This window comes from Lactuca serriola, chromosome 5, assembly GCF_051521515.1.
Source record: "Lactuca serriola cultivar US96UC23 chromosome 5, Lser_US96UC23_V15, whole genome shotgun sequence".
NCBI lineage: Eukaryota > Viridiplantae > Streptophyta > Magnoliopsida > Asterales > Asteraceae > Lactuca > Lactuca serriola.
The window spans coordinates 164,404,949-164,430,768 of record NC_136412.1 but is presented as its reverse complement, the minus strand read 5'-3'; the positions used below and the strand labels follow the sequence as shown (position 1 = coordinate 164,430,768).

Here is a 25,820-nt window from a genome sequence, read left to right as displayed (position 1 = left end):
TAAATATTAGGGGAGAATTAAAAAATAAATCAGAAAAATTCAAAAATCAAAGAAAAATCAGAAAAATTAAAAATCCAAAAATAGTGTTATTTCTGTTTTATTTCTAGTTCAGAAAAATTAAAAATCCAAAAATATTTTTGTTTCAGTTTTAATTTGTGTGCTAAGTTTTCTTTTAGTTTTGTTTTGTCTTAAAAAGTGATTTCAGGTATAGATAAGACTCATGGAGTTTGTGTTGAAGATTTCTGAGCCAAAGCCTCGTCCGTGAGCATCGAAGAATTCACATTCGAAGGAGCAAGAAATGAAGATTATTCTTTCAACATTCAATCCTTCAACCCCAGAAGCAAGGTGAAGCAGAAATTGAAGATTATGTGACGGATTGCATTGAAGCCTCCTCAATCAGTTTGCCGCTATCGTTGTACCTACTGAAGTGATCCAGAAGATTATTTCTCTCTGATGTTCTCTCTGAAGATTCTCAAGCTAAAAGCACTATCTTTCAAGAATCAGTACGTCAAGCCTCCTCACCTAACGTGCGTTTAATGCCAAACTCTGAAGAAATGACCAACCGCTCAAGATGAAGTCATTCATTGAAATTTCATCAAGTTCATCTTGAAGTCGTGAAGAATTTGAAGATTAATGCTGAAGCCAAGTTCCCAATGAAGATTATCAAGAAAGCCAGCTACTTTTTAGGGGGAGCTTGTTGGGTCATTTAAGAAAAGAAAAGAAAGCTATAAACCAAGGGGGAGCTTGTTGGGTCAATTAAGAAAAGAAAGCTATAAACCAAGGGGGAGATTGTTGGGTCAAAATATGGTTTATACTTTGCTTTTCTGGGCAATTGTATTTTTCTGTAATATTTTTGGAGTTTACGGTCATGTTTACGGCCCATGTTATCCGGCCCATGTTCTCCAAGTATAAATATAGGTGTTAGGGTGAGGAGTAGAGATTGATGAACTAAATAGAGAGAAACGGGAGCTTGTGTGTGTGTGTGTGTGTGAATCTCATGTAAAGGAGCATCATTCCAATCTATTTAATATATTGAAGATTCATATTATTCTTCTTCTCTTTCTCTTCTATTTCATCTGACATCATCCGTTTGATTGGGATTCCGCACCATCAAACGGATTTGATTGATACACAGGCAATTTTGGGGACTTACAATATATGTTGTAGGCTCTTGTGGTTTGTAAAGATAGTGCTTTTCGTACCGTACAGGTAGTGTCTCCAGATCTTCAGAGCAAACACAACTGCTCCTAACTAAAGATCATGTGTGGTGTAGTTGACCTTGTGTGTCTTCAGCTGTCTTGAGGCATAGGTGATGACCTTACCTCGTTGCATCAGGACACAGCCGAGCCCCTGGTTGGATGCATCACAATAAACCACAAAGTCTTCTATCCCTTCTGGAAAGGATAGTATTGGTGCGGTGCATAAGGCTTGCTTCAGCGTTTGGAATGCTTTCTCTTGCTTCTCTTCCCAGTCAAAGGCCACACCCTTCTGGGTCAATGTCGTAAGTGGTTTCGCAATCCGCGAGAAGTTCTGAATGAACCTCCGATAGTAACCGACGAGGCCTAGAAATTGACGAATTTCTATAGGCTTCTTCGATGCTGACTAGTTCTCAATGGTCTTTATTTTGGAAGGGTCCACATGAATTCCCTCTTCACTAACAACGTGACCCAGGAATTCGACTCTTTGAATCTAAAAATCGCATTTCGAGAACTTCGCATAAAGCTTCTCCGATCGTAGTGTTTCCAAGATCTGACATAGATGATTACTATACTCTTCCTTACTATGAGAGTAGATAAGTATGTCATCAATAAACACAATGACGAACTGATCCAAGTAAGGACGACATACCCTATTCATTAAGTCCATGAATACTGCGGGCACATTAGTCAATCCAAACGGCATCACTACAAACTCGTAGTGTCCATAATGAGTTCAGAAGGTTGTCTTCAGAACATCTTCCTCTAACACTCATAATTGGTGATACCCGAATCTCGGATCTATCTCTGAAAATTAATTCGCCCCTTGCAGTTGGTCGAACAAATTGTCTATGCGAGGAAGAGGGTAATGATTCTTGACGGTAAGCTTGTTTAGTTCTCTGTAGTCGATGCACATACAGAACGATCCGTCTTTCTTCTTCACGAACAAGATCGGAGCTCCCCTGGGTGAGAAGCTTGGTCTAATAAAGCCCTTACTGAGCAGCCTGTTAAGTTGACCAGATAGTTCTTGCATCTCAGCTGGTGCTAGACGATAGGGCGATTTGGCTATGGGGGTAGCCCCTGGAACTAAGTCGATTTTGAACTCGACTTGACGTTGTGAGGGTAATCCTGGTAGCTCTTCTAGAAAGATGTCAGAAAAATAGTGTACCACTAGGATGTTCTTTAATCCTTCGCCTCTTGGCTCATATCGACAACATGAGCAAGCAATGCACGACATTCCTTTTGCAAGTACTTCTGGGCTTGAATACTCGAGATGATACGAAGGTTCATGCCGGGTTCGTTGCCATAGAAAACTAGAGTTTCGCTAGACGGCAGATTAAGGCGAACGGCCTTTTCATATCACATGATGTCGGTACAATGCAGACTCAACCAATCTATGCCGATAATGACGTCGAAACTTTTAATTGAGACCGACATGAGGTCGATTGGAAATGAGTGGCTATCTAGTGTTAGAGTACATCCTATGTATATACTACTAGTGTTCTTTGTCTTTCCGTTAGCCATTTCTACGGTGAAAGGTTCTGTAAGTGCATGAAACTTATGTTTAAGCAAGTGAGCAAATTTCTGGTTCACGAAATTACTCTCCATTCCACTATCAAACAAAATGCATGCATAAGAGTTATCGAGAAGGAACGTACCAGTGACCACTGTGGGGTCGACAAATGCTTCCTCGTGACATATAGCCAAAACCCTTCCCACTCCACTGGCATTCCCTGCCTTAGGGAAGTTCCTTTTGTAGTGGCCCACCTCGCCACAACCGTAGCAAGCCTGGTCCACACCAACGCTGGGGACTTGGTTGATTGGCCTTGCTGGAGATTTGCAGAAACGGGCAATGTGCCCCTTCCTGTTGCAGTTAGAGCACTGCATTTCCTGGCAGGGTCCGTTATGGTGGAAGCTACATTTGTTGCACTTCGGAAAGTTTCCAGTGTACTGCTTTACAGGTGCAGCAGCGGCAGGTGCTATCGCGGCATGAACTGCTACGACTTGCTGCTTTTTGGAAGCTTTTCGCGCAACGTTCTTCTTCTTGTCATCCCAGAACTTTTGCTTGTTATCAGTAGCTTTGGAGGGTTCTGAGATGGCTAGGGTCGTTGTTATTGACAGGGTATAGACCCCATGGTCAATGAGCCATTGTGCCAATCGCTTGGCACTATCAAAGGTAGCGGTGTTTGAAGCCAGTACATTCCCCTGGAATGGAGACACCATCCCCCAGATATACCTTTCCACCTTCTTTGCTTCAGAAGGGGCCATTCTCGGACATAGTGCTACCAGATCGCTGAATCTGGTAGTGTAGGAGACTATGTCGGAGCCCTTCATGATTAGGCTCCAGAGCTCCTGCTCTAATTTCTAAACTTCGCCCCTCGGGCGGTACTCTTCGATCATGAGCTCCTTCAGAGCCTCCCAGCTGATAGCATTTGCCACTATAAGAGATAGTGACTTGACATGGCTATTCCACCATGTTAGGGCTCGGTCCATGAAGGTGCAGGCGGCAAAGTTTACCTTGCTTCCTTCCGGACAGGAGCAGATCTCAAAGATTGACTCCGTTTTCTCGAACCATTACAAGAGGGAAATGATTCTGCCAGTTCCATTGAAGGACCTGGGTTTGCAGCTAGTGAAGTCCTTGTACGAGCACTCTCTACAGCGCACTGGGGCTTCGTCAATAGTGGGAGGCACATTAGTCCCACTCCCGCTAGTACCGGTGGTGGTGAATTGTGCTTGAGCTGTCGTATCAGCCGCATTCACAGCAACTTGGATAGCTGTTGGGTTGTATTGAGGAGGAGGAGGAGTTTGATTTGGAGTTATTGGAGTAGTGCGCCTCGCTGATCGACGTGGAGGCATCTTGTAGCTATAAGATCACAAAGATGTAGATATTGGTAAGAATTTAGTTGAGAGAATGATGAGAGTGACTCATGGACTAACTCTCCATAGTCTAACAACACAAATGAAAGTATGATTGAATGCAGATCTAGTACTAGAAAGATGAAAGCACTTGGATATTAAATTTCCATGAGATTAGATATCTGTCAATAATATTGGTATTACAGATGTAGCAAGTTCGGGAAAAATGACCTAGGAGTAGGTCTTACATCACACCAGGATAGGAAAATTTTGACAGAACTAAGACCTAACAAGACTTAACAAGTTCAAAGTCTTATCATAGATAGGAAACTAAAACTAGAGCTTTTACATAGACTTAAGTTATATCCAAAAGCGAAAGTTGAGTAGGCTCTATCTACGATGAGAACCACTAGAATGAGTCCTTGATTCTGCCAGACGACGCTCCATATCCCTCATGCGTCTATCAGACGTTGCTTGCCGAGCTCGAAGTTCACTGACTTCAGCCTGGGTTGCAATAAGATCTCTCTGTAGGGCCGCATTCTGATTCTGAGTCCTTGCATGAGCAGACTCTAGATGGCGAATGCGTACGGTATTGACTCCTGCATTAGCATCAGCCTCCATGATTCGATTAATGGTCGCCCTACCCTTGCTCATCAGTACGAGCAACCCTGCGGACCAGAATAGGTAGGACTCTCTCCGTTGAGCCTTCCTCGCTCAAGTTATAGAAGCTTCGATCTCCGTTGTAAGGAAAGGGTTGAACCTGTTCGTGACTCCATCTATTCAAGTTTGTTGCCCACAGAGGTGTGGGGCCTTGAAATGCTGGATGAGGGTTAGGATTTGGGATTTGAGCCACCGGGGGTAGGTTGTTGACTTCGGGTTCGGAGTCAGGATCCTCTGAAAAGTTCTCTGCGAAGTCATCATCTAGAGGGATTGGATGATTCTCTTCTAGCTCTGCATCGAGCCATCCTCCGTTTGTAACACCGTAAATTTCAAAACAATTTTTCGCATTTTATAAAAACATAATTCATTTATTATTCATAAACACATCATTGTTTGAAACTCAAATTCATAGCATATAACAATCCCAAGATCTCATAACATAAAAATCCCGTGTGTGTACTGATCAGGCCGGCGCCTTCCCGCGATCCTCACTAGTACCTGAAACAAATAACAGCAAACACTGTAAGCACAAAGCTTAGTGAGTTCCCCAAAATACCATATATATATATATATATATATATATATATATATATATATATATATATATATATATATAACACATATTAGCCACTCGAGGCTATAACTCTTTGGGTCCGTGCACCCAACTCTATGAACCCTCAGGCTCTATCTCTGTGAACCTTCCGGTTCTAACTCTGTAGCATGCACAACATAAATCACATAGAATAATGCAGTGCAACACATAACACATATATAGCATACAACACTGTATCACATAACTCTAATTACCTACTCAAGGTAAAGTATAGTGAGAAGACTCACCTCGCGTATCTCGGTAACTCGTAAATCCCTGAAATCACTAGTGCTCGATCTCCCGAGCTATAGTCCTCCTATAACACAAATACATCTCTAATTAACACTTTCCCAACTAGGGTTGACTAACTCTATCAAGTCAACACCGGTCAACTCTCGTCAACGGTCAACCACAACAGAAAATGGTTCGAAAATAGTACCTCAAACGTGATGTTCTGGACCTCATATCTTCAGGAAGTTAACCCTCTTGCTTCCTCTTGGCTATAGCTTCCTTTCCCTTGCTAGGCAACACCTCCAAGGTCGACAATGGCTCCTTCTCTCACTCCAAACGCTCAAGCTCACTAGGGTTTCGCTCTGGGGGCTGGTGAGCACAAATGACGGCCATAAGGCCCTTTAAATAGGTCCTAAACCCGAGAAATTAGGGTTCAATTAAACAGCGCGGACTCGCCGAGTCCACCAATGGGACTCGGCGAGTCCGGTCATTAATCCGGGTGAGAAATCGCTTCTCTACTCGGCGAGTCTACGCACCAACTCGCCGAGTTCTTCCACAAAACTCAAAAATAAAATGAATAAATATAATACCTGAAATTCCGGATGTTACAATTCTCCCCCACTTGAATCTGACTTCGCCCTCGAAGTCTCATCCCTAAAATAGCTCCGGATGCTGCTCCCGCATCTCACACTCTGGCTCCCAGGTCAACTCGGATCCTTTCCGATGTTGCCACTAAACCTGTACCAGAGGCACCTCCTTGTTCCTCAGAACCTTGATCTTCCGATCCACAATCGAAACTGGTCTCTCAGCGTAGTTCAGGCTCGCATCCACCTGAATGTCCTCTAGTGGCACTATCGCCGACTCGTCGGCTATACACTTCCTCAACTGAGACACGTGGAAGGTATTATGAATCCGCTCCAACTCCGCAGGTAGATCCAAGCGATACGCTAGCCTGCCCACCCTCGCGATCACTCTGAACGGCCCAATATACCGGGGCCCTAGCTTGCCCCTCTTCCTGAATCGAATCACTCATTTCCAAGGAGATACCTTCAGGAGAACATAATCACCGACCTGGAACTCAAGCTCGGATCGTCGTCTATCCGCATAACTCTTCTGGTGGCTCTGAGCGGTCAACAATCTCTGCCTGACCCGCTGTATCTGCTCTGTCGTCTGAAGCACAATCTCTGTGCTACCCATCACTCGTTGCCCTACCTCTCCCCAACAAATGGGAGTCCGACACCTCCTCCCATACAACATCTCAAAAGGTGGCATACCAATGCTCGAATGATGGCTGTTATTATAGGAGAACTCTGCTAAGGGAAAATACATGTCCCAACTTCCGCCAAAATCGAACACGCATGCTCGGAGCATGTCCTTGAGCGTCTGAATCATCCGCTCGCTCTGACCGTCAGTCTGTGGGTGGTATGCGGTACTAAAATGCAGCCTCGTACCCAACTCCTCATGGAATTTCTTCCAAAATCTGGAAGTGAAACGCACATCTCGATCTGACACAATCGAGATCGGCACCCCATGCCGCGATACCACCTCTCTCACATATACCTCTGCTAACTTTTCTGCAGAAGAACTCTCACTAATGGAGAGAAAGTGAGCGCTCTTTGTCAAACGGTCTACTATCACCCAAATCGCATCGACACCCCTCGCTGTTCTCGGCAATTTGGTGATAAAATCGATGGATATCTGCTCCCATTTCCATTCTGGTACTTCTAGTGGCTGCAACTTACCATGCGGTCTCTGATGTTCGGCCTTAACCCTACGATAGGTTAGGGACCTCTCAACAAACCACGCTACATCTCTCTTCATGCAGGGCTACCAATACTCCCTTTTAAGATCCAAAAACATCTTAGTGGCCCCGGGATGGATCGAGAATCTCGATCTATGCGCCTCCTCCATCAAGATGGTACGCGTTCCTCCAACAAACGGTACCCAAATCCGACCCTGGAAGGTCATAAGCCCTCTGCTATCAGTTATGAACTCTGATACCTGACCGATAACTCGTTCTCTCTTATGGTTCTCCGGTCTTACTGCCTCAGCCTGAGCCCCTATGATGGTGTCCAACACCGGAGTCATCACTTTCAATCTCATACAAATATCCCGAATCGTGGCGTTATCTGCCCTACGACTCAGGGCGTCGGCTACCACATTAGCCTTGCCCGGGTGGTAAAGGATCTCACAATCATAATCCTTTACTACATCTAACCATCTTCTCTGACGCATGTTCAGGTTTGGCTGATCCATCAAATACTTCAAACTCTTGTGGTCCGTGTATATCGTACACCGAACCCCACACAGGTAATGGCGCCAAATCTTGAGGGCGAACACCACAGCCCCCAACTCTAGATCGTGGGTGGGATACCTTGCCTCGTGAGGCTTCAGCTGCCTCGATGCGTACGCGATCACATGCCCCCTCTGCATCAACACCGCGACCCAGATATCGATGCATCATAATACACCACGAAGTCCTCCATTCCCTCTGGAAGAGCCAACATCGGGGCTTTGCACAATCTCTGGTGAAGAGTCTCAAATGAGGTCTGCTGCTCTGGGCCCCAGGTGAACACCACACCCTTCCGGGTCAACCTGGTGAGAGGAACAACAATCTTGGAGAAATCCCTGATGAACCTCCGATAATAGCCGGCCAACCCTAGAAAACTCCTGATCTCGGAAGGAGATTTCGGCACCTCCCAACTCAACACCACCTCAATCTTGGCCGGATCGACCAAAATCCCCTTTTGGTTAACGAGGTGACCAAGGAATTGCACCTCTCGTAACAAAAAATCGCACTTGGAGAATTTAGCATAAAGCCTCTCCGATCTTAGCACACTGAGGATTTCTCGCAAATGCTCCTCATGTTGCTCCCTGGATCTCGAATATAACCAAATGTCGTCAATGAACACAATCACTGATCGATCCAGCATCGGTCTGCATACCCTGTTCATGAGATCCATGAATGATGCAGGCGCATTGGTGAGCCCGAATGGCATCACCACGAACTCGTAATGCCCATAATGAGTCCTGAACACAGTCTTATGGATATCCTCCTCGCGCACCCTCATCTGATGATATCCAGATCTCAGATCAATCTTGGAAAACCAAGATGCTCCCTGCAGCTGATCGAACAAATCATCGATCCTCGGCAAAGGATAACGGTTCTTGGCCGTTAACTTGTTCAGCTCTCGATAATTTATGCACATTCGGTGCGAACCATCCTTTTTCTTCACAAAAGGATCGGTGCTCCCCACAGCGAGCTACTCGGCCGAATAAACCCCTTCCCCAGCAGCTCCTGAAGTTGCGAGGATAACTCCTGCATCTCTGGAGGTGCAAGGCGATAGAGCGCCTTGGCAATAGGAGCTGCCCCCGGAATCAAATCAATGCGAAACTCAACCTGCCTCTCGGGAGGCACACCCGGTAACTCCTCGGGGAAGACATCCGGGAATTCCCGCACTATCGGAACCTCCTCAACCGTACTCGATATCTCTGCACCAACTCTCGTATCCACCACATATGCTACAAAACCACTACAGCCCTGCTGTAGGCTCTGTCTCGCTCTAGTAGCCAAACAAAACGCTGAATTGGGACGGGTACCCTCGCCGTACACCGTAATAACTCCCCCACTTGGGTCTCATATAGTCACCAACTGCCGCTCGCAATCGATAACGGCTCCAAATCTGCTCAACCAATCCATGCCTACGATGACACAGACGTCCCCCATCGCAATCGGGACCAAATCGATAGGAAACTCTACACCGAAGATCTCGAGTACACACCCTCGAACCACCTCCATGGCATACACTGCTCTCTCATCGGCGATGGAGACTCTCAGAGGTCGACTCAACGCCTCCCGTCTAAAACTGATGTGCTGACTAAAAGCCAACGATACAAAAGATCGACTCGCTCCCGAGTCAAATAACACCAAAGCAGGTACAGAACTCACAAGAAGAGTACATACGCATAACATAAAATAAGCACAAAATCTCAAACATTTAAATAAATACATGAAAGAATATATACCAGCCACGACATCGGGCGCTGCGCGAACCTCCTCCGCAGTCAACTGGAAGGCTCTCCTCCGAGCCTTCGGCGTCTCGGTCTTCACCAGCCGACTATCCGAAGCTCTAATCGCAGCAGGGGCAGTCCCCTGAGAAGCTCCCTGTGCTGACCCCCGCAGCAGCGGTCACTCGGCCTTCCGGTATCAGAGCCTAGCAGCAGCAATGGCTGCGGTGGCCGCTGCAACAGCAACCTCAAAAAGAGCGGCATAACGCTCGTCAAAAGTCTCAATCAGCGTGGTCTTGATAGACCCGAACATCTCTGGTATCTCTGCTCTGATGGCCGCAGCCACCTCCTCATGGATGATCCAGCGGATCTCCTCATCACTGGTCTCGCTGCTCTCTGGCGCATGACGTGTCCTCACCATGATCTACCTCTGAAAAACAACATACAATATATTAGAAACTCACTCGAGCATACTCGCACTCGATAACTCGTCCCTCCTTGATCCCCGACATCCCGAAGATTCTTACTTGAACTATACACCGTCCTAGTATTTTCAGTAGTATGGGCCCAATACTACCTTCCACACCGCGTTAGTATACAACCCAAGTCCTCCTCCTAGGATCCCAAGTCCCAAGTACTCTATTATGCAAAATCCTTTCTCTAACAGATCTCTCATAAGCTCCTCACTACTACCTACTCACTCTCAGGCATCTCATAGCAGCTCACCTCTCCCTAGGCTAAGGCATCACAAATCAGGCCACTCTAGTAATAATAGGAGTACCTAGCCCACTCTAGCACGAGAATACATCATATCAGTATCGTAAGCATATAACATAAAGGTATCTTGGGAAATCACCGTTCGGGCGCTGACTGATCGTACACACGACTCTGCTCTGCGTTTTCCAAAAATCTTTTACTCTTTTTGAAAATATTTCTCAAATCCTCGGTTTGAGTTCAAATACGCTCGAAGGTGTACTCGAATCCCTCAAACTAAGGCTCTGATACCAACTTATAACACCGTAAATTTCAAAACAATTTTTCGTATTTTATAAAAACATAATTCATTTATTATTCATAAAAACATCATTGTTTGAAACTCAAATTCATAGCATATAACAATCCCAAGATCTCATAACATAAAAATCCTGTGTGTGTACTGATCAGGCCGGCGCCTTCCCGCAATCCTCACTAGTACCTGAAACAAATAACAGCAAACACTGTAAGCACAAAGCTTAGTGAGTTCCCCAAAATACCATATATAGATAACACATATTAGCCACTCGAGGCTATAACTCTTTGGGTCCGTGCACCCAACTCTATGAACCCTCAGGCTCTATCTCTGTGAACCTTCCGGTTCTAACTCTGTAGCATGCACAACATAAATCACATAGAATAATGCAGTGCAACACATAACACATATATAGCATACAACACTGTATCACATAACTCTAATTACCTACTCAAGGTAAAGTATAGTGAGAAGACTCACCTCGCGTATCTCGGTAACTCGTAAATCCCTGAAATCACTAGTGCTCGATCTCCCGAGCTATAGTCCTCCTATAACACAAATACATCTCTAATTAACACTTTCCTAACTAGGGTTGACTAACTCTATCAATTCAACACCGGTCAACTCTGGTCAATGGTCAACGGTCAACCCAACTCGCCGAGTCCCTATGGGGACCCGATTCTTCTGAATCCCTTCCGAGTCACTCACCCAACTCGGTTACTCAACCCTTGGTTCGAAAACACGGAACAACTCGCTCCAACTCGTCGAGTCTGCCAATGGACTCGACGAGTGCATTCCATGCACAACCCCAAACGACCTTCTGAGGTCAGATCTGTTCCACTAACTCGTAGATCCAGTCTTTCCAAGCTTATTTATCACGTAAAGTTTATGTCTTGGCGCTCATATCACACCTATTGACTCATAAATGGTGTTTTAACCTCAAACACAATGATCCCAAACCAAAACCTGTATAGAATCATATAAAGCTTGGAAAAAGAGGCACTCTGGACCTCCATGGGTCCAGATCCAGAACCTAACTCGCTTAAGGGACCATGGGAGCACTAGATCTAGTCACAAAAGGGCTCAATAAGCCCTAAATCAACATGAACATCACCACAACAGAAAATGGTTCGAAAATAGTACCTCAAACGTGATGTTCTGGACCTCAGATCTTCAGGAAGTTAACCCTCTTGCTTCCTCTTGGCTATAGCTTTCTTTCCCTTGCTAGACAACACCTCCAAGGTCGACAATGGCTCCTTCTCTCACTCCAAACGCTTAAGCTCACTAGGGTTTCGCTCTGGGGGCTGGTGAGCACAAATGACGGCCATAAGGCCCTTTAAATAGGTCCCAAACCCAAGAAATTAGGGTTTCATTAAACAGCACGGACTCGCCGAGTCTACCAATGTGACTCGGCGAGTCCGGTCATTAATCCGGGTGAGAAATCGCGTCTCTACTCGGCGAGTCTACGCACCAACTCACCGAGTTCTTCCACAAAACTCAAAAATAAAATGAATAAATATAATACCTGAAATTCCGGATGTTACACCGTTACCTTGGTTGGGGAAGTACGGGTCGCCGGGGAGATTGAATCCAGCCATGATATCTACGCGAGAAAAGGGATGAAAGAGATAGTTAATAAAAGTAATAATTAAGATAATTATAGGATGATCGTTATCAGTTACTTCAATACTTGCGTAGTGCATACCAGTTACATGAAATCAAAACAAGATAGACCTTCGAATAAGTGACCCTAACTCCAATTCCACAACCAAACAAGGAACATGAAATAAAGCAAAGATCACAGATTCTAAGTCTATGACGCCTTAGTCACATATAACCTTAGCGTATCCACCAAGCAACTATTGACCTACTAATAAAGACCTTTTGTTCTCATATAAGTAATTATGGTAATACAAAATACTCCTATAGTATTTTAAGTTTATGTTCAGTTCTATTGTTTTCATTGTAGTAGTGTTGGTAAGTTTTTAGACTTGTTGCAACACCACAACCATTCCTAGGCACATGCTAATCACTTCTCGGAAAAATATAGTTGATCAGGCTATACCACACCCAAATCTGATTATATATTTCCAAGCCTGATTGTATTGTTCAAAAATCGTAATACTTTTGTTCTGTCCTAATGACACTGATTTTAGTATGAATGCAGGTATGTATACTTTGGTCAAATATTTTATTATTTAAAAGTATAAACTTGGTCAGAGTATTTAATCCCGTTTGTGTTTATAGTTCGTATAACTTTTATGGGTTGATATACTCAATTCACTATAAACAGAGCTCTGATACCAATCTGTCACACCCCAAAACCTGAACGGCGGAAACGTTCGGGAGTGGAGGACGTCATGTACAGTATCACAACAATGCATAATAGTAAACAAGCAACAACATCATCCATTGCATTAATAGTATATTTAATACAAGTGTGTTCTGTATATAGTTTATAAGACACCAAAAAAATGAATGATCAAAATAATGATGAGTCTTGAAAACTCCGTCTTCTCAAAACCTGGTCATCGGTACCTGTCTATTGGTGACCTGATAATACAAGTTATTTTGAAAGAGTAGATCAGCATTAAAGCTGGTGAGTTCATAAGTATTTTAGTGTCATTGTTTGTATGAAAGTGTTTGTAAATGTTTGATGTAAATGTTTGTAAGTATTTGTAGTAATTGTTTTTATCTCCTAGAAAATCCTATATTTTCTACTAAAAAGTAGCCTTCTACCAAGGCCCAAAATATTCTGTGTGTTGTGTTGTTTGTTAAAGTGTGTATCTTTCCCAAGTATGACTATCATTACCAAAATATAGTTTACATTATCGTTTATGTGAGAAGATCACAATGTGAATGCAATGGGAAAATAATGGTGTACAATAGTATTGTATATAAGTAACTACCAATATACTAACTACCTTAAACCAATTTGTTAATTAAGGTAAAATGTGATATGATTGTAACCATACTTGATCGACTAGTATAACACAACGTTCGAGACGTCGAAATGATATGACATTCGTCACCCGTAGACCTGCAGGTCCCACTATAGCTAACAGCAAGGTGTAGGAGGGTCGGTCCCGTATACATCTATACACAAATTCACGCTCTCTATCCCGGAGACTCTGGATACAAAACGTGACGCAACAGTATACTGCCGAACCATGACGTAGTATCTCACATTATTTTTATAGTATTCTTGTGTTTGTATAGTATGTTCTAGTGTAGTGAATGTTCTTTATGTATAGTGTATAATATGTTCTATCTGTTTCTCTTTATAGTGAGTATTGTCTCTCGTTATAGTATGTCCTCTAATGTATAGTATGTGTTGTTTCTCGTTATAATATGTTCTCTAGTGTATAATATGTGTTGTTTCTCGTTATAGTATGTTTCAACTGACTCATGTATGAACTGACTCTTGTATGTTTCATTGTTCTAGAAATAGTATTAGTGACTTCTTACTAGAAATGTTGTTTTTATGAATCAATATGTTTGTATACCTTTGCTACCCAAAGGTATTGGACTGAATGAAGAACTTTAATATCTATATACATACATATAATATATAACTAAGATTCAAATGACCTTCGGACAAACAACCGATACCCTAAGTCCACAACCAAACAAGGAACAGGAACTAAGGCGAGATATCAGTCCTAAGTCTTTTCAATCCTACTTATATAACTATATCTATATAGATGGATTTGATAAAGTATAATTTTAAGAGAGTTTAAATAAAGAATTTAATACGTAAAAGAGTTTATAAAATGATTTGAAGCAGTTTGCTTGGTATCACGGTTTTGAAATATAAGAAAGTCATTTGCTTGATAGTTATTAATCACATGTGATTGATATAATAACTATAATGAATCTACTTGTATTCCCCCCCCCCCCCATAAAGCATTTACAATCTTTTAAAAGATAAGTTAACGGGTATGAACTCACCTGCAGTGAGTGATACGAATGAAAGATCGGTTTGTAGGATGCTAAGTGTCAAGTGTAGACTTGAGCACAACGGATCCTGATAAGCATATAATGACACATATATGTATATAATTAGTGTTTATACAACTAATAATGAAAGGAAAACACCTTAGGGACTAGGATACACTTGAATGGAAGGGTATAAATCACAAATGATTGTGTACAGGGGAGTATGGCCAAAATATGGTGTTTATGGCCAAGGTGTTCACGGCCTTAGGAGTTCACGGCCATAGGATTTACGACGCTATGTGATTACGGCCGCAAACTCATGAAGTCTTGTGTCAAATGGTGTTTTAAAGTCATTTCAAGCATCAAGGAAGTTTTATAGGCTCATTCTTAGGCTTAGGAAGAGTTTATGGCCACAAATGCACCCATAACAAGGGTTTACGGCCAAGGGAGATGCTCTTGGCCGTAAACTCCTATTGTTCTTGAGAAATGGATGTTTTCAAGGTGCAAATCAAGGGTTTCTACTAGATAACAAGTATAGGGAAGAGATACTTACGATATGGAAGCTAAAAGGGTTGATTTCAGCCCAAAACACTAGTGTGTTCTTGGTGTTCTTGAAGATTAAACCCAAAAGATGAAGTTAATGGGTGAAATCAAAGGGTGATACTAGTTAAGGAGATGTATCAACTAAACAAAGGATGAAACACTTACATTTTTGAAGATCAAAATGAAGATCCTTATGATACTTGAGAGAGAAATCAAGTTTTTGAGGTTGAAATGGTGAATAATGAGGAATGAAAGAAAGAACATCATGTATAAGGCATGAGTTTACGGCCTCCTTGAGTTTATGGACGTAAACTCATGGTGATGTGGTCGTAAACTCCACATGATGAAGTTTAAGGCTTGGCTAGTGCATAATGGACTCAAGCAGATACTTCCTAACACCCGATTTTTGGATGTACTAGCATTAGAACACTCAAACGGACTCTAAACAGTGCTAAAAGATAGCAAAAACAAGTCTGACTTTGATTGAGTTGAGTGGTTGTACAAAATAGAAATTTCAGGTTGTCACACTAGACCCGTCTTTGATCACATCCAATTATATAGTCCGATTAGCTATAAACATCGACAGTAAAGGACCGCCAAGCGCCTAGGCGCCGATTAATCGGCCGCCTAGGCCGATATTTACAACACTGGTCACGCCTTAAAAAAAGACTTTTTTACTTACTTGCAAACTATAACCGAAAACCAATATAAACCATAGATTGAGTTCCGCTTCTTCGCCCTTCACAATAGCTCCTTTTAAAGCCGAAAAACTGATGCTTTTCTTCTGTATCCCCCCTTGTCTCCTCGTCTTCTACGATTATTCAATTTAGGGATGTTATTTGGGTCGGAACCGAACCGAACCGAACCGACCCGAATAAACCGAAAACCGAATAAGGGTAATTGTATGAACCGAAAACCGAACCAAATAAGCAATACGGGTTCGGTTGGGTTCGGGTATTATTCGGTTCGGTTCGGTTCTGGCCCGAATAACCCAAATAACATGTACAAGATGATTAAGGAGTCGAATAAGCCGAATAACCCGAATAACCCGAGTAACCCGAATATTTTGTATTACTTTTGTAGCTTATGATTTCATAATAAATCTTTTAAAGAAACAAATTAAACACTAAAAGTTAAACATCCAAAACACCCAAAAATCTATCTATAAGTATACAACCCGAATAACTTCATCAATATGGAATGAAACAAGTAAAAGAGCATATATGGTTGTTTTCATTAAATTCTCTTATTCAAGGTCAAAGTCCCCATTGCTTGGACTTATAGAAAAAAAGTTAACTATTAATATAGCACATTCAAATTTCAATTGATAACATACATAATAACACAATTAAATATTGAGTAGTAGATTAACACATCCAATTTTCAATGAGTAACATACATAATAACACATTGAAAGATTAAGTAGTAGATTAAGATACAAATTCTTGTGTTTCTTGATTTGGAACCCAATTTTCCATGAATTGAATAGAGTAGAAACTAGAAAGCAAGATAAGGAGATGATTCACAGAAGTTTGAAGTACGGAAGTCGATCAAAAACTAATGCCGATCAAAGACTAATGTCGCAAGGAGCAATTGTCGATCAAAAAAAATTTGTCGGAAGGAGCAATTCGCAATCAGCAACTGTCGATCAAACAAAATTGTCGCAATCATCAATATGGAAGTAGTCGACTCGATTTGGTGTAATAGGATATTCGATTTGGTGTATTAAGTGGGTAACGATCTTCGATTTGGTTTTTTTGGGATCGATTGTGATGATCACATAACAGAATACGTAAATTGTGCAAGGGGAAAAAAACGACTCTTCATATTCGATTCGGTTCTTTGGACCGAATAAGCCCTTATTCGGGTAACCCGGACCGAATAACCCGAAAACCGAATAAGCCTTATATAGATACTCGAAAACCGAATCGAATTGTTTATTCGGGTCTAATTCGGTTTGGTTCAGTTCGGTTCTCGGTTCGGGTTTTCGGGCCAAATTCTCATCCCTAATTCAATTACATCGCCTCCAAATTTCTTTACTTTATTATCTACCGCCTCACAAAGCTGATAATCGATTATCCTGGAACCTAAAATTATGCCCCTATTTTTTTTATGCCTTGGGTCCTTGCCCAAGCCGCCAAGTACTTTGGCCAGCCCTGATGACAAAGTCATTCATAGTGGAAATTGGACTACACCACATATAAGCTCTCAGCATATATATATATATATATATATATATATATATATATATATATATATATATATATATATATATATATATATATATATATATATATATATATTGGTATTGATTATGGTCGAGATTTCTTGTGATATAGCAATGTCATTGTGTATTATTTTCTCCGATGACATTGTTTTGGTGGGAGAGACTATGATCCAGCTAAATTCTAGTTTTGATACATGGTGGAGGAAGATATTGGATGAAAATTGATTATATATCATTTAAGACAAAAGATCTTTGATGTAGTTTCAATAGGGGCTGAAATAATGAAGGAATAAAAGTATGTATCGTTATGCAAGTTTTACACCCACATGTTAGTTTCAAATACTTATGTATATGATTCAAAAGGAATGAGGTGTTTAAGAGGACGTTACCACCTCAAAAACGCGGGATATATAAAGTAAATGTAATATCTTTTAATTTTACGAAAGCTTATCTTCTATGTTATTAAAGTCCCAAAACGCTGCAACGTTAAACCGAAAAGTGTCACCGAAGGATTTTAATTGAAGCGTTTTTAATGACATTTTTATTTGTGTTTATGATTCTTTGAGTTAGTTGGACTTTCTTGGTTTTTTGACATTTTTTATTGTAACTTCTTTTTTACATCAAAATAATGTAAAAATGGTTCAAACATCTGAAACTCTGTACCATTTTACACCAAAAAAGAATATCTCGTAGTATATTCATTTTCTAACTATATACAAATCGGCAAGAACAAAACACCCAATTATAATTAACTTTATTACGTATTTATTTATATTTTTGTTGTAAAACTTTATGAAATAAATTTTAACAAAATTATAACCGAATAACTTATTACATTTACAACAATATACGTGGTCATATTGTCGATGCGGGATTAACTCACTTGGTGCCTTGGTGGTGACTTTACCTCTTAGGTTGGAGGTCTCGAGTTTGAACCCTGATGTGAACAATTCCGTGATACTAACTGCTAACTACTAATCCCGCCGTTTAAAAAAAATACATAGTCAAATTTAATAAGCTAGAAATGAATTATTTAATAATTATTACATATAAAATAAAACTAGTCATTTAATAAACTAAAAATAAATAAACATTAAACTTCATAAACTAAGTAACACATCAAACTTTGGCACAATTTTTGTTGTAAAAATAATATAACACTAAATTTGGTTTGGTGTTGTACTATTCATTTATATCAAAATTATTAGGGCTGACAAATATGTACCATAGAGAACCAATCAATATGTTACCAACCGAACCAATTGAATTGGTAGCCAACATGTTCGGTAGCCAATACGTTTGGTCGGTATTACCATACCAATTAAGTAAACTTGGTACGGTAATGGTATAAAATTTTGAATACCACGGTTGTACCGTACCAACCAATTCATATATATATATATATATATATATATATATATATATATATATATATATATATATATATATATAACTTGGTCGGTATTACCATACCAATTAAGTAAACTTGGTACGGTAACAGTATAAAATTTTGAATACTACGGGTGTACCGTACCAGCCAATTCATATATATATATATATATATATATATATATATATATATATATATATATATATATATATATATATATATATATATATCAATTAATACATATGCAGAAATATTAATTATCACATTTTTATGTTTCAATTAAGAGTAGCAAGTCTAGCATTATGTATACATTACTCGATTACTTGTATATTACTCAAAAAAAGAAAACCAAAAACAATTAACTAATCACTTCTTAGACTAGTATATATTTTTTTGTTAATTCTTTATATATAATGTTTACAATTAAGATGGTGAGACAGCGGTATAATTACTATATAACAACGTCATAGTTGAATGCATTTACTTTGTATTGTGCATGATAGTTATTTTATTTTATATGCATATAAAAGGTAATAAACATCAATGACAATTTTTTTTGTTTAATTTGTTTTCGATTACGGAAAAATTTCTAGCCGTATGGTTGGATGATGATTACAATGTGAAGCCCAATATAGTTAACCATGTGTCAAACTCTTTAAATATAAAAATTAGTTAAAGCATTTGGTATATACCAGTACCAAATACCAACCAAAGTTTTTGGTAGCCAAATAAACTGGTACCAAGTATAATTGGTACAGTACTGGTAATTAAATTCTCCTACCAACTTGGTACGGTACGCGGTTTGATGAAAAAAAAAATACCAATTCCACCCTTTAAAATTATATCAAAATAGTGACATTGTATCATTTTAGCTTAAAAAATAGGATTCCATGTTGGTTTGGAGATGCCACCCATTCGAATGACGCTTGGGTTTTTTTAGTTTTTGGCATTACATGTCTGCAATCCAACCAAAAATGGTCATGAAATATAAACATTGTTTTTCCAATTATCCTATCCATACCTTTTCGTTGTCGATCCCTTTAATCCCACCAAACAAACGTTTGGACTTGTTTAATAATATTCACGATAATGGATGATGTGCTGGGTTTGCATATACTAATTGGTATAAACTGAATTCTCTTTTCATGGTATCGTGGGACTATCTAATCAGTTTATTATTCTTCATTTTACGTTTTAGATAAATCATCCCGAAGACCCGAAGGATTGATATCATCCATATATTAATTCGTTCTTGATGATTGTTATTTTGATTCTTAAATGAGGTAACTATGAGTTAGGATGCTTAATTATATATATCCTTACACTTCTTAATCACATATAGTTATAGTAACCAAACTATACAAATACCAACATCATCGCACATGGCACTATTTTCCCGAAAATATTATTATGTAACCAAACTATACAAATATAGTTATAGTAACCAAACTTTACAAATATACACACATATACTTAGCCATATAGATATGCATGTTTAATGTATGTATGTATACACATGCATACATAGCTACATCATAGATACACATCTATATATAATGCATGTATATATGCATATGTGCATTTGTGATATTTTATCCATATTCTATCATCTTCGCTGTTTGGTCAAACAGATTTTGAATCGTGTATCCACATAATATCCCTGACAACACACGAAATCATCTATTATCACAACTGAATCACCAATCAAAGATTAGGCAAATTAAATCAAGATTTGGTGATGATTTTAGTCTAAAATTAGTGATTCAAAGTATCCCTAGTTAGTTTTTGAGATAAGGGTGGATACGCAAATGCACGAGACCCACACAGAATTAATAATTAGCCTGGACTCAGTGGCCCGCTTTCCTCCCCACAGGAAGGTATACGAATAAACATTGTCTATGGTTTGGTCAAACATAGCAATCTCTAAGTTGTCATTTTAATTATATATTTCTTTCAGATTTACTCACCAACATTTTCCCAAATGATAATATTTTTTTTTGATCTAGTTGATGAAAATATAAACCATCTCACATGGGCATAAAGTGAGAATTACAAGATCCTTATAAGTTTTAAGTTATTAACTGCCAATAATTTTTACAAAGATTTTGAGTTGATCCAGAATTATTTTGGCTGGTCATGTCACAGTTGAATTCAGTTTGGAAGTTGTAAATTAGTTTTACTTAAGCTCGGAAGTCGAAAATTATGTGTGTTTGTAAATAGGAAAAATGCAAGAATTGAAATAACAATGTATTTTCTTTGATTTGTTTATTATAGCATCGACTTTCATATATATTGTAATTTGACATATCCAAAATAAAAATCATCACTCCTATATTTACATAGATTTTTTAAAATATACGGCTATAATAATATGATACACAAATAAATATAATAGGGTGTTATTTATTGTAATTAGCAATTTTCAAAATAAAAGGGGATTTTAGTTTAGTGGTATTAGTGTTGCTCTCCTTTCTTGAGGTTGAGTGTGTAAGTCTTGTGATGTTGAAATTAGAAGTTGTTTAGAGTAGATTGTATTTGTTGTCTAATAAAAGCAGTTTTCAAAATTGAAGTAAATAACAAAAAAAGGTGTTTACTTTTTTGAGAACATATATAAAGAAGGAAGGCTGATTTTGCATATCGTAAATGAGATACTGTGGGTTACTTTCTGTCTAAATGTTTGCCAAAGTGCAAACCGATGTACTATTATTTACTTCGGTAAACATGTGCTTAGACCTTGAAATTCACTGAACCTGTACACTAATTAAATAATTAAACATCGAAAGCTTAAATCGCCTTTATAAAAATTAAAGACCAAGTAAAGTGAAACTTGTTATGAAACTATAAAGTATAAACCCCATCATTTTTAATTAAAAAAAATTAGTCTCAAATCTTTTCTTAGTAGCACAGGGCTCCAAAAGGATTATACTTTACAACTTGTATTATGACTTTAATTAAAAAAATGTCAATAAAGTTGTAAACTGCTCAATATTATAATAAATCTTGATGCGAAAGTTAGTTTGATGGTATTTCATGCCTACCAATCTGCTAACATAATTATTGGGAATATCTTTAATTAGTGAAATAAAAACCCGACACGTTTCTTTTAGGGACATCTTAATTGCGTTTAAAACTTAAATTATATTAAGCCACATGAAGCATTACAGTTGGAATCTCTCTTCATTTGGTAAGGGAACAAGTTTACTAGTGTTCCCATTTGCATTTAATATTTTGGAATATTTGGTAGAAATAATATTCAACTGTACGTTAATGCATATGGATACCATTTCTGCCAGCTTCCATTTATCACAACATGAATTCACAATTTAATGCCTCATGTAGTCATGTGGCATGTAAATTTCTATTATCAAAAATTTTATGTTAAAAATATATGATACATCATAATATATAGACAACTTTATACTGTGTTAATAACAATTTTTGGTTCATCTTCACAAAACGCACTCTCGATTTATTGTTTGTTCATAAGACAAATAATATCATCAAAAGTAGTCTTAAAAAGCTATTGTTCAGTTCAATCGTGTTATGTGTCACAGTGTATTAAGGTCTTTTGTTGTCACTGATCTGTATGAAGATATGCATTGCCATTGATATCAGACATAACATGTTTGGAAAATATATTATTTGCTGGAAATTTGACCTTTTCTATGCACCTTTAATAATTCATTTATGCCCTTCCTCCCCTTTTCCGTTACATTTGTAATACCCCATTATTTGTTGTCGAATTTGCACTCGTAACCAAATTGTTTTTATTTTGTAGAGTACGATTTATGTATTTTAATTACATTTTCTTATCGTTAAAATCTTCGAGGGGTTTGACTAATGTACAAAATGTGTTGGCAAAATGAAACAAAATTCAATGATAAATGTTAAATAATCGATCTTAAATTGTTACTTATAATCAAATTTCTTATTTGTTATTTCAAAACTTATATAATATGGGTACTTCGATCTTTTAATAAAAAGATGAAATTGAATTCTTTGGTGAAACCCATCAATTATGGAATACGAAAAAATTTAACGGAATTGGGTTCCGTCCATTTGGCAATCATACACGTTATGGAATGGAATTTGAAATTTAAGTTCTATCAAAATCCATTGGAATGGAATTTGAAATTTCGATTCTATCAAAATCCATTGGAATCCAAGAACCAAAAACGCGCCAAGATCCGATAACTAAATTAAAGAAAATAATAGTACATTAAGATGATATATGTTCTTCTATACAATCATGTATTTATATGAAACTTTTTAATCAAAATAAAAAAGATTCTTACAAACAAAACATCGAACCTCAAAAAACATCACTGATATTCCTGCCACAAATTTACAAATCAAAACTATATATGATCATACTATAGATTGCCTTAGCTTTTCATAAAGCATATGACTTTTTTTTTTTATGGTTTTCTTTTTTTCTTCCTATTCAAAATATGAAAACAGTTCTTCGAGAACTCAAGCTGAAAGATTCATCCATCTTCTCTTCCACTCCATGATATATAACTTCACATCATCTTTATCACCTTCATAAATTGCATCCCAATCCTTTTGCTTCTGATCCTTTCATTATTCTCATTCTCTTGCATGATAACATAAACATCCTGCAAATCAAAGTACATAAGATTCATAAGTATACGTTTCTATAAAAATAACCCTAATTAGCTCACTCTTCTAACCCAATTATGTGACATGTAACTTAATACTAACTTATAATACCAATTTGTTTAACTTAATGTTACTTAATCTCGTAAACTATATATGAATGTTTTTCTAATTAACATAAAAAGAACAACATAAAATAAGAAGTAACAAAAAAATGTTTTCCCTTTAATTTCTAACCTTTTTTAATAAATCTCTAATGTTCTTGACTTCTTTCAAATATCATTTAACAACATACTATTTAATGGATAAAAAGGTTGAAAAAAAAAGAGAAAGAAATAGGGACTTACTCCCATGGAACATCACCAACAAGCATCCAATCGCCATCTTTATCTTCATAAGTAGGTGCAAACTCAGATCCTTTGTATCCATCTCTTTCAGAATAAGCACCAATGGTGAGTTTAAACATGTTCTCCAAAGCTTTAAGAAGCTCTGAATAACCTTTATAAACCTTCAAGTCAATCTTTCGAAGATAAGGTGCTCCATCCATGCTTACTTTCACATACATCCCACTTTCCGTCTCCATCTTTTTCGCCTGAAAGTTGTTCCTCCGGTAGTTCCTCACCGGTGGCCATCCAACCACTTGCGATCTGCAATTTTCATTAAACCCATTAATTAGAATCACAATATAAATATATTTAAAATCAATTAGAAGTATGATTGATGGCTATTGAACTTACTTGGCTGCAGGTGAAGTTTCGATATCGGATTCTTTGTGTTGAGAACTGCCTTTGGATTCCGTGCAATCATCGGTGGTTTCCGGCTGCGATCGTTTGTTGGTGTTCTTGAAGGATGTAATGGTTGATTCTTGATCGGATTCGGCTCTTCCGGGTAATCCCAGTGTAAGATTCAAACCGTCTTCCATGTTCATTTAATCTTTTTTTCGATCTCAAAACTGGATGATGAACTGGACCAACTGAAATTGGTTTTTTCTTTGGAGAGGTTTTGTTGATTGAAATGTCAGACAGGGTGGTATATTTATATATATGAATGTGAATGGAAGAAAATGGAAGAAGGGATGGGGGTGGGGGTGTGGGGCAGCGGAAAGCTTTTTATATTTCTTGGTGGGGTCGGAGGTCAGATAAATTGATGTTTTTAGTTTTATATTGGTTCATCCCTTAAAAATAATTTTTATTTTTTTTTATTTTTTTACATTAAGTTAAATCATTCCTCCTTTGTGTATAGGTTAAAACTTAAAACACACATCTAGTTTTTATTTTTAAAAATTAATTCGGATGATTGGCTTTGTATTATCTTGTTTACTTAGTCTCTCTGTAAAAAAATACTATTTTGTCTCTTAAGAATTTCTTTTCTAATTTTCTTTTATTTATTTATTATTTTTAGATTAAAAACAAAAATATATTCACCCTTCCTTTTCTTTCCCAATCTCTTTTCATTTTCTTTCTTCGACGAGACCAAAACATCACCACCATTGTTTATTTCAGGTTGAGGAACATGAAGCACATGAAGTAAGAAAACATGTTTTTCCGACAAGAGGGTTGCAAGCTAAAAAGATCATCTCGTGAAAGAACCACATATGTTGAAAACCAAACCCTAGCCGCCTCTCGTTTTTTCGGCGAGAGGGTAGCAATTTGTTCCAACGTTCAATTAAGAACATGATAATTGATTTCATTGTTCTTGATCTGTGGTTGTTCTCGATCTCGTTTTTCCTGCAACATGAGCCTATGAAGACGAATCCCTCGTCCTCTTTCTCAGCTCGACCACATATGAACTTCATCCTCCCCTTCTAGATCCAAAAATCAAAACGGTGGTGATTTCAAGAAGACGTTGCCATTCTTCGTCTTTCTTGCGGCAACTCAGATGGAGGTGAAGGAGGTTGGAGACGGATGTGCACCCCGACAACCACCCAAAACCCAAGCCGTTGTAGGCTTTCCTCTACAATTTCTCACCACAATCCTCCTCATACTTCTTTATCTTCTGATCGTCATAACCACCTCTAATCTACACTCTGACAACCACCTAAAATCATCGGCGAATTGTAGGTCTCCACTTTCCCTCTGATCGAGTCTATGAGTGTTTGTGTGTTTTTTATTTCTAGTTTTCTCAACTAGTAACATTGTGAGGGGGGGGGGAGGTTCGTCGAAGAGTGGAGACGGTGATGGTGGCCGATGACTAGCCGACGATTTGGTGGACAGTGACTAGACGGTAACAGTGAACGATGGATATGTTGGGGAAAGTGAAGGGGAAGGGGCACTTATTATTATTATTTTTAATTGAAAATCATAATATGCACATTAAATTAAATGAAAATTAAAAACACAAGGGTATTATCGTTATTTAAAATTTGGTAGGAAACTAAGTATGCAACAAATTCGTTTTTGAGGGATAAAGCATGCAAGGTTAAATCAAATGAGGAACGGTTCAAATTAATTTTTGAAAATAAAGACTGAACGTGCATTTTGATACCTACACGAGAGACGATTCGTATAATTTATCCTATTCTTTTATTTCAAGATTTTCTATCGATAATT

The 25,820-nt window shown here is 38.5% G+C and overlaps 1 protein-coding gene across 1 annotated transcript; it reads right to left on the bottom strand.

The window, feature by feature from the left end:
• Positions 1-22,956: 22,956 nt before the first annotated feature.
• On the bottom strand, positions 22,957-24,292 carry ATAUX2-11 (AUX/IAA transcriptional regulator family protein). The gene is made up of 3 exons (XM_079001209.1): positions 24,009-24,292; positions 23,619-23,918; positions 22,957-23,270 (listed from the first exon to the last, which is right to left on the bottom strand). Exons 1-3 carry the CDS (start codon positions 24,197-24,199, stop codon positions 23,195-23,197), a joined length of 567 nt encoding a protein of 188 aa, XP_078857335.1. The 5' UTR covers positions 24,200-24,292; the 3' UTR covers positions 22,957-23,194.
• Positions 24,293-25,820: the final 1,528 nt, after the last annotated feature.

What these genes read in the sequence shown, in the direction of transcription:
- ATAUX2-11 (XM_079001209.1), bottom strand. Translation starts at nt 24,199, where the DNA reads ATGAACATGGAAGACGGTTTGAATCTTACACTGGGATTACCCGGAAGA. An exon ending in GAAACTTCACCTGCAGCCAA is followed by an intron (nt 23,919 to 24,008) that starts GTAAGTTCAATA and finishes TGAAAATTGCAG; the next exon opens with ATCGCAAGTGGTTGGATGGC. An exon ending in GTTGGTGATGTTCCATGGGA is followed by an intron (nt 23,271 to 23,618) that starts GTAAGTCCCTAT and finishes TTTGATTTGCAG; the next exon opens with GATGTTTATGTTATCATGCA.